Below are 10,272 nucleotides of genomic sequence, written 5' to 3' on the forward strand. Positions count from 1 at the left end.
TCTCCTCCTCATTCCCCCCACCCCTTAAACACACACACACGCACACGAGCACATGCACACACAAACACACAGAGCAAACAAGGCAGGCTCCAAGAGAAGAGCGGCTCATAATTATTGGTAAAATGCTTGTAATGTTTTTCTCTCTACCCGGTAGCTTTCGGTTGTTTTAGCAGCTTAGCGAAGCACTTGGCTCCAATTGAATTGCAAATCAGCAGCTCTTGCCCCAGGAAGAGAGGAAGGGAGGTAGCAGGAAGGGGGCAGGGAAGGATTCCAGAAGGAAAGGGAGAAAGGTGTGCAATAAAGAAGGGCAGAAGGAAGGAAATGAGCAAGGGAAGCTTGGCTCCGTGCGGGGAGCAAGAAGAGAACCAGAGACTGCCTGCCCCTGCCAGGCCCTTTCCCTGTCCTCATCCATCCTCTGCAGGTGCCATAGCCCAGTGCTCCCTCCAAAAAATCAAGACACATTTTATAACCATAATCTTGGGATGGAGTGGGAGGGCCACACTGGGCTTTCTCAACTACTAGAAGAAAAACATATCTTTCTTGGGAATCGCAATTATTTGAAAACAACATCAAAACAAAAGTCTTGCCTTGTGTTTCTGGCAATCTCCAACATTCGTATTTCGTTTCGGCCTATTTATCTCTTTGACCCTGTTTCCCTTTCTGTCTACCCGTCTTTCTACGTATCCATCTGTCTGTCTCTTTTTATTTGTCTGTCCACCTATCTCCTCCTCCCTTCTGTTGTTCACCAGCACTTCCTTTTCCTCTCTTGGTTCAGAATTCCCCACAGAGGAGCTGAGTTGATCAAGGAGGTCCGGGCAGCGTTTCAGCACCACGGTCAGCACCATAGAGCTGGGTCCCTCCCCGACCCCTTCGAGCTCTGGCCACAGATTCTCAGATCCCGCTCCCAAAGAAGGAAAAAATCAATAACTCTTTTCCTCAGAGTCCAGGAGGAAAGAGGAGAAAGAAATCAGCCAGGCCCCACACGCTGGGTGAGGAGGACTTGGGCTGTCGGTGGAAGACCAGCTCTGGGGCCAACCAGCCGGGCACTAACCTTGAAGAGGCGAAGGATGTTGGCCACCATGATGGAGACCGAGCTCCCGGAAGCACCGATGACGCCCACCACACGTTCAGGTTTGGTGATGATGGGTGGGCCACCACTGCCACAGCGGACCTCTGTGCCATCCTTCTCGATGAGCGCCTGCACAAAGGTCAGTGACTGCTCGAGGGCATGGGTGTCCCTCGAGCAGGTGTCCAGAATGCGGGCGCCCAGCGTGATGTTGGGCAGCAGGTCCGGGTCATTGTTGATGCGATCCAGGGCAAAGAGCATGGCCTCCAGTCGGTGGATGCCTTTCTCCTTCTTAAGTTCCCCGCAGGCCTTGCCCTCCGAGCCCCGGCCGTGTACCGGGAACAGGCCTCCCAGTGTGATGTCCCCATCTATGCGGATGGAATTCATGTGGGGGTGGCCCTTGGGCTTTCCCAGGGAGGAAGGCACCCAGGGGCCATAAAGGCTAAGGAGCAGGCAAAGAGGCAGCCGGGCCCACCACCAGCCCCAGCCTGTCTTCCCAGGCATCTCGGAAATCCCTAGAGACCCATGAACGGCAGGCCCCACTCCTAGCCTTGGCAGGCCCCTGGCCCCACAGCCTGGGTCAGCATGGGTGGGGCAGCCCCCACAAGTCTCTCCGGGGCAGCTTCAGCAGCAGGGGTACTGAGGGCGGCCAACCAGGTAACCCATGCTGGTGCTCCTTGCCACTCAGGCAGTGCTCAGTTGCCGACAGAGGCCATGCCCCCAGGCAGCCAGGAGTGGCCAGGGAGCAGCAAAGCTCTAGTCTTGGTCCCCACGTCCTGCAGGCCTGTTCTTGACGGATGAGTGTGAAAAGAGAGTGCTCCTAGCTTGACGTATCTTGGCATCAAGGAGAAAACAGCTCCAATGCTCTCCTCCTACCAACCTTAGAAGGGAAAGAGAGAGAGAAAGAGAGAGAGAGAGAATCAAACAGAAGCCCAAAGAAGACATTAGCTATTCTGATCTCTCATCAGGAGCCTGAGAGAAGGAGATGCCGGAGGTTATGGCTACAGGCTCCACAAATCTGAACTTGGTTTTCTCCCAGCTGCTGCTCAACTTTGGTTCAAGTGGGAGAGCCTGAGGCAGAAATTAGGTCATGTTTGAAGATTTCACAAGGTCTGTACCCACGGCCATCAGAAACCCGGGCATCAGAGAGCACACACCCTGGGAACAGCCTGGAACTGACTTGGGAGGAAGAAGGGTCTTCCTCACCTTCCTCAACACTTCTCGCCACATGATGGAGGAGCAAGAAACCAGTTCCACAGTATCCGACCCCATTTTAGAGATGAGGAAACTGAGGCCCAGAGCAGGGGAGCATTTTGCCCAAGTCACACAGGTAGTGAGAAGCAAAACATCATGCAGAACCCAGTTCCCCAGCTGCCAGCTCTGGGACCAGAGATTCTTAGGTTCCTTGGGGACTCAGGGATAAACAAAGCCTGCACATAAGAAACCAGGCTGGCAGCTGCTCACTCGGAAGGCCAGGTACCAGCTGGGGCTGTCCAGGTTCAGAATCCTCCTCCTCAATCCGGCAATGCAAATTTCACATTTCCACCCCAGCTGCCCAGCCACCCCAGGGCGAGGAGGGTAATCCCAGGGGGCTCCAAGCCCAAGAAGACAAGCCTCCTTTTCATTTGCTTGGCCTCCCTCCCCACCATCTTTCTCAAAGTATTTATCTCTCAATTTCTCCACTGCTCTTCCTCTCTTCCCCACTTCCTCCCTCTGAGAGTGGGGCTCAGGTTACAGCCCAAGCTACTGTACATTATTAGGATCATTGTCATTATTATTGTTGTTATGATTAAATATTTATCTGCAAGGGTAGAGAGGAGAGAACACCAGCTCTTCCTCATTCTCACTGCTAATTTGGGCTAATTTCCCCCGGGGTTCCTTCCCTTGCCCCAGCCTCCCGCTCAAAGCCAGCAACCTCCCTCCCCTCAACTTAGGAGGCCACAAGGAGAAAAGCTAGAAGCTGAGTCAGGGACTTGCTGGGGTGCTGACTCCCAGGCTCCCCTCCCAATGGGCTTGTCAAAGGAAGACCAGCAAGTCATGTGCACATTCTATTCCTCAGTTTCCCGAGCTATTTAGAAGAAAGGTTTGCATTTGGATTGGGGGATGGGGTTCCTAGAGATGTGGTCCCTGCATCCAGCCAAGCAGGGGTCTCAGAGCCACTGGTCCCCAACTTGTAATCCACCCCCCAGAGGCCCTGACTACTGCAGTTCTGGGGAAAGGAGAGGGAAGAGGGTACAGCACCCGAGTCTAGGCCTCAACTCCCGGGCTTCTCTGGCAAACACCTTCTCAAACCTTACCTCGTCTCTGACCCCTTATCAAAATGCTCCCTCACCTGTTAGCTCCTCAGAGGCCAAGAACACAGCTACTAATTCCCCTGCAGCCCATTTTGCAGGGGAACCAGAAGTCCAGAGGCCTCCCATATCCCTCCCAAAGGCACAGAGCAAGTCAAGATGGGGCAAGACTTCGGGAGAGACCTGGGGCAGCCTGCAAGAAAGCTTCCTAATACCACGTTAGCTCATGAAACCGGGAACCAATGACCCAGCACTGGGGGAAGTGCTAGGGAGAAGGCTGAGAGGAAGAGCCCTTAAGATGCTGGGAGGGGGCGAGACCCCTGGATGGAACAGTCATCTCCAACCCCACCTCCCTGTGCATGAGTTTATCAGATCACTTCCCCCAGGGGCTGTAGGGAGTGAGGGGCTCTGAGGGACTCGCCAATGATGCCAGGGCCCCGTAATTCAGATAGGAGGAGCCTCGGACAACTCCCCCAGTCCTGTGCCCGCTCTGCCGTCCCCTGGAGAGGCTTTGGGTCCCAAATCTCTGAGACGGAAGGGCTGGAGGAGGCGGTCTGGGGGGGCATACTGCCCCTGCAGGGGCGCATTCTCAGCTGTCACAGGGGAGGGAAGGAGTACCATGGGTGGGTCGGCCTGCACAATGCAGGGCTGTCCTGTCCAAAGGCTGGAGGGCGCGTGGAGCAATGACAAGGTCGTGTGCTGTGCTGCGCCCCAGACTAAGTGCTTGGTTTATGTTGTTAGGAGCTGGCTGGTGTTGTCATCCCTCCCGCACAGATGAGCCCACGCTCACACAGTGACCTCCGCCCCGGCACACGGCGCCGCGCAGACCCCCCGCAGCCCCCACGCCCCACCGCGCCAGCCCAGAGGCCTCCTCGAGTCCCCTGCAGGTCCAGGCTTGGGTGGCCTGGATTAAAACTGCCGGGATGGTCGGCATCACGACAGGCCGTGTGCTGAGGCCACAGCAGGGCAGAGGCGGGCTGGGAGACTGACAGACAGCCGCTTCTGACAGTCTGTCCTCCTCGGGCTTCCAGACGCTTCGCGAGGGCTCGAAACCGGCTTCTCCTAGAAGCTTGAGCCCCCCCCCAGGCCAAGCAACATGCGCACGGAGGCACAGGTACACACACCACACACACACACACACATACACACACCATACACACACACACACGCCCATACACACATACCACACACACACACCACACACCATACAGAAACATACACACCACACACACCATATGCACACACATATCCCACACCTACTATACAAGATACATGCACCATACACACACACACACACACACACGTACACAATGGAGAGAGGCAGAGGCTACACAGAGTAAGGAGGCCTCAGTAAGAAGAGAAGCAAACATTTGCAGGATTAGAATCAAGACCCCAAGGCCCCAGGCCCGGCGCCAGGCTGCACAGCCTGCTCACAGGCTTCCCCCCAGCAGCCCTGGGCCCCACTCCATCCCTCAGTCCTGCCAGGCCTGCCTTTTCTGACCATCTCCAAAGAGCTTGGGCAAACCACCGCCTCTTTTAGCCACCCCTCCTTCCTTTGATCCTGTAGCAGGAACAAGGGAAAAGTAAAAATACTCGGACTGAAATGAGCCACCAAGAGCAGAGGCTGGGGGTGGGGCAGGGGGAGCCGAGGCCATGCTTCCAGATGCCACAGGGCTGTCTCCATCTTAGGGAAGGTGGACGGAGTTCTCAGACAGCCCTCCAACCTCAGACACCTCAGACGCTCGGGGGGGTTGGTGGAGGGGGACATATCCCTCCCCAGATGAAGTCACCGGGAAGGTAGGGGGTCTAAACGGGTGCTCACCACCCACCTCCAGGGGCCTCTCATTCTGTCCTTTCCCTCTCCATCCCCACCTCTCTCCTCAACCCCTATATTCCCCTTCCCTCTATCCCCGGCCAGATCTTTGGCTCCAGACAAGCAGGGCAGGATGAGGAGAAGAGGGAGGAGCACGTGGTCATCTCCACATAAAACAGCATTTCTCAGAACATCCTCTTCAGTGAAAGGGGATGTGAGAAGGCGATGGCTGCCATCTACCCTCCCCCCACAGCCCAGGCACTGCACTATCTGAGGGCATCCCTGATATCTGCAGGCCCGCAGGGAGGAACTCCCCCAACCTGTCTCAGTGACCCCTTCCAAGCCCTAACGAGCTGGATCCTGTACTTCCTCACATCTAACCTAAACCCTTCCCTCCACAACCAGGGCCTGAGCCAGGAGGAACCACAAACCACAGAACAACAACCCGATCCACAGAGAGCCACTGTGATTTCCTAAGGTCTGACTTACTTTCCACTAAGCTGCTTTTGATTTTCCCAAAGCTAAGGAAGGAGAATTCTCCCCAAGCCCAAAGTCAAGACCAGAGTCAGAGGGAATGACCCTGCTCTCCACTCCCTGGGATGGGGGCTGGGGCTGGGGGCTGCTGGCAGAGCTGCTGGCTCCTGCTCTCAGCCTCTCAAGTTCTGGGCAATTCCACCCACCCTGCCCCACCCCCCAGCACTCCCCCCACCCCAGCCGCTGCCTCCCTTGAGCCAGGCCTCCCCCCTCCCCTCAACTTTTCCACTTGAATCCTCCCTCTTCACCTTTGCCTCTCTTGTGGCCCAGCCCTGGTGCTCAGAAAAGCTGGGCATCACGGATGGATGAGTGGAGTCTGTTTGGAATCTCCCGAGCTGTTTAGATGCCTCATCGCCCACATCTCACACTTCCCCAAGCGGGGCTGGCAGCTTCACTCCCCAATGGGAATATCGAGAGAGAACTGGAGGTCTCCTGTGCCCACAGGAGCCCATGGGGACCTGAGACACGGGCCTGTATGCCACCTCTGCGGCCCCTGCTCTCCTACCCACCGTGGGACCCCACACTGGTGTGCTCTGCTGGACAGTCTCCTCCCAGATGGACAGGGGTAGACCCAGGGAGCAGCACCCTACCTTGCTCCACCAGCAACAAGGCCCATAGTTTGATCTCCACCAGTGTGACTCCAAGTCCATGCGGGGGTGGCCAATTAGCTCCCACAAACCCCAGCAGCCCAAGTTGGGGGATCATGTCATACTCCACTTGCTGTCTGCTTCCTAGCCTGGCACAGTGCCAGGGACTGTGGACATGAATGAATGATGTGATGTTATGAAAGATTCTGAGCTCTTCCCACCCTCTCTCTCAGGGCATTAATGTAACAGGAACAGCACCCCAGTTCCAGGCCCGAGGCACTCCCCAGGCTAGCCAGGCCAGGTCTGAAAAGCAGGAAGAAGCCACAGTGGGGGTCTGGGCTCCATACCCCCTTCTCTTCCCAGCTCCAAACAGCTCCAGCTCTCCAGCCTGCATCAGGAACCCTCCCAAGGGCAGAAATCCCAGATCTCTTGAGAAGATCTCGCTTCTCAAGTCATCACTTCCCCATTCCCCGGAACAGCAAGGGCCCGATTCCGAAGTGACTGGTTCTGTGCTGGGCATGAGGTGGACACTGCCATGTACGTGGACAGAAGGAAATGGCCAGAGGAGAGGAGAGATGAGGATATCATTCCTCAGCTTAATGCCCATAGAAACTAAAAAGAAAACTTCAGATCCATCGCTGTGCTTTCCCCACTCTATGATTCCCTACAGCCTCCTCCCTGTGACTCTCACCCTTCAGGTAGCCACTGAGACTCTTTCTCCTCCAAGAAGCCTGCCTGGATTATCCCAGTTCCTGTTTCCTCCTCACACTTACACGTCTCTCTCTCTGTTGTTATTTGGCAAGGATGAGCCTGGAAGATTTTAAGGGCCTGCGTGGACCACTCTCATCTCTGTATCCCCTGTGCCTAGCCCAAGGCTCAGAACACAGAAAATTCTCAATAAACAACAAGACACGGGCAGGTCCGTGCCCAGAGCCAGCCGGCAGCCACGGGGGATCCCAGGGCAGGGTCTGCAGCAGCATTCCCCATCCGCAGAGTAGGTCTCGGACCCGGCACCAAATTCTTACAACCCCCCTGTGTGGTCAGGCATAGAATACAATCTCGTCTGCCGCGGCAATCTGGTTGTTGACCTGTGTCATTGGAATGTGTGGTGAGCACCTGCTGTGTGCCGGCTCTGCTCTGGGCACTGGGAAACTAGAAGTGAGGAGCAATGGACACCAGCTCCTGCCCTGTGGGGTCAATCTGGGAGGTGGCACAGGACAGGCGATAAACAGACCACACAAAGATGTGCGGCGCTTTGGGGAATCAAGGGGTTAGGAAGAAACCTAAGGCAGGGAAGGAGAGAGGTCAAGACCCTGGTGCTTTTTCAGAAAAAGATAGGGATGGCTTCTCTGAGGAGGTGGCATAAAAGGAACAACAAAACACAGGGAAGGTGTGAGCCTTTTCTGGGGAGAAGTGTCCCAGGGAGAGGGAAACAAGTGCAAAGTCCCTAACTGTGCTAAGCATTCATCGTTCTAGGACCAGCAAGGAAGCCAGGGCACCGGGAGGGCAATGCGAAGGGTGAGAGAGAGGAGAGGTCAGAGAGGGCATCGAGTACAAGATCTAACAAGACCTCTGTGGCTGGAGAAATGGGGCCACTGGAGGGCTTGCAGTACAGTGACAGGCAAGGATTCATGACAAACTCCAAGAGCCGCCACCTGCTAAAGCCACAGCAGCTCACAGACACTGGAAGGCAAAGCAAGCCCATCTCATCAGCTCTGGGCACTCCCCACCCCCGCCAGTTCAGCCCACAAAAGGCCCAACACTGATCCTCCCCCTCCCCAAGAGCCAGAGCCCAAATCTCCTCCACCTACCAGCCCCCCCTCCCATGCAGACCCCCCGGCCCCTCCTTCCTCCCCCCACTCCCCCCCCCCCCCCCTACCGCCACCCTCCCCAGTGTTCTGGCACAATCCAAGTGGCCAAATATCTTTGTTTGCAGCTGGTGCTATCGTGGGCTTCCTGGCTAATGTGGTTTCTTCCTCTCTCCTCCTTCTTCCTATCCCCCCTTCCTTAAATCAGAGCTTCCCCAAATCCGGCACTGCCTTGGAAGGCTAAGCACTGCCTTGGAAGGCTAAGGCCCAGACCAGCTCAGCATGTCAAAGCCCAGACTCCACTGTCTGGCACAGCCACAAACATGACTGTGGCTGTGGGTGACACTCCCATCCCTAGGCCACACTGAAGCCAGGCAGGGAGAAGGCACGGTGACACCTGAGAAGTAATCACTCACTGAAAACGTAAGAATCCAGGTCAAGTCCCCAGTCTTGTTTCCAAAGATCTAAAATACCTGGGGCGCCTGGGTGGCTCTGTCAGTTAACCGTCTGCCTTAGGCTCAGGTCATGATCCCGGAGTCCTGGGATCAAGTCCCAGGTCAGGCTCCCAGCCCAGCAGAGAGTCTGCTTCTCCCTTTCCCTCTAACCCTGCTCTCTCTCATGCACTGTCTCTCTCTCTCTCTCTAGTAAATAAATAAAGTCTTTTTAAAAAAAGAATTTTAAAATCCCTGGTAAAGATGTGAGCCACAGCAATGACAGTGTTTTTACTAGAAGCCACAGTCCCCATCAGATAACAGGTGTGAGGGCTAGTTCCTGTCCCCCTGAGGGGTGGGGGCGGGGGGGGGTGGCTAAGGGTAGGGGACAGGGCAGGACCCAGCTTGGGACCCACAGCTGGCCCGGCACTCCTGGGACTCCCCGCATCACAGCCAATGGACAGCCAGAGCTTTGTCCGAAACGAGGAGGCTTCACGAAACGCCACACCAGCTAGTCAGCGTGGCTCAGCCCAAAACAGCATGGGCTGGCATTGCGGGCGGGCACTTCCCCATTAAAGCAGATAATATCTACCTTAATTGAATGGGGTCCAGATAATGTCATTACACGCTGCATTCCCCAATTTATTTATATACGTGTGTACACATATATTTACGCCTCACTGCTGCCACGAGATCGCCAAACGGTGAGGTTAATAATAAAACATTTCGACGGGAGTCATCAGCTTTAATTTAAGGGGTGATTTTTACTATCCTTGCGGTGCTCATCTTTCCAAGGAGCCAAGAGAAACAAGGGAGAGGCTGAAGAGGCTCTCTTAGGCCCTCGGGCTAGGAGGTGGGGCAGGCAGGGCTGAACCCAGCAAGTTCTGCTGATCTGTCTCCTTCTTACGTGCAGGGCCTGGGAAAGGGAAAGGGGTGGGGGGGTGTCTTAAGGAAGCTTGTCTGGCAAGCAAAGCTGCTAGCCTGGAGTTGGGCTGGGAGGCAGCAGGGGCACCCTGGTAGAGAGGCAGAGTGAGAGGCCAGAGAGAGACCAGAGACGGTAGACAGCCAGGAAAGAAAGAGTTCCCAGGAGCTGAGAAAAGGCAGCCTGCACTTTACAAGGGCCAAAGGCAGTGAAATCTCTAAATTAATTTTTGATAGTCCCCTGCTAACTAGGGCAGAGTTGACATGAAAACAAGCCCTCCTTGCTCTTTCCAGGAGCCGGCACCAGGCTGGGTGGGAGCCACAGAAGGTTAGTGTCCTTGACTCCAGGCCAGGCTGCCCCTCAAGGGAAGCCCCTGGGTCTCCTGTCTCAGGTCAGCCTAGCCAGCTGCCAGCTCGCCTGGCAGCCCCATTGAGCAAGGGCCCGAGTTGAGCAAGGATTGAGCAAGGATGAGGGAAGTGCCGGCTCCCCCCACGCCTTCTCCAGGGCGGCAAAGGCAACTTCCACTCTGCAGAAGAGAGATAACCTTCCAGCCAGCAGCCAGCAGGGCCCAGCTGCCCAGGCTGCCAGCGGGGCCTGCCCACTACAAAGTTAGGTTCTCGGCCGAGCAGAGGAGGACAGCAGGGTGGACAGATGTCTTGGGGTGGGTGGTAATTAGGGGCTGCCAGCTCCAAGCACTTGTCTAGGGGAGAGGATGTGTCTATTGGCTGTAATTATAAAGCGCAGAAACCCGTGGGTCCTGGTCCCTTCTTTTCCTGCCAGCTGACCCCCAGCAGCAGGGTGGGTTCAGGTGTGGCTGAGC

The 10,272-nt window shown here is 55.9% G+C and overlaps 1 protein-coding gene across 2 annotated transcripts in view; it reads right to left on the reverse strand.

The window, feature by feature from the left end:
* Positions 1-1,570, reverse strand: part of LOC111152320 (glutamate metabotropic receptor 4) — a 105,588-nt gene extending 104,018 nt beyond the window's left edge. For both annotated transcript variants that reach the window (XM_022510813.1, XM_022510812.1), the window contains exon 1: positions 1,052-1,570. In XM_022510813.1, the coding sequence (XP_022366521.1) occupies positions 1,052-1,570 (519 nt within the window). The remainder of the gene's footprint in view (positions 1-1,051) is intronic.
* Positions 1,571-10,272: the final 8,702 nt, after the last annotated feature.

Source organism: Enhydra lutris, unplaced genomic scaffold (assembly GCF_002288905.1).
Source record: "Enhydra lutris kenyoni isolate GAN:26980312 unplaced genomic scaffold, ASM228890v2 scaffoldscaffold28, whole genome shotgun sequence".
Classification (NCBI taxonomy): Eukaryota; Metazoa; Chordata; class Mammalia; order Carnivora; family Mustelidae; genus Enhydra; species Enhydra lutris.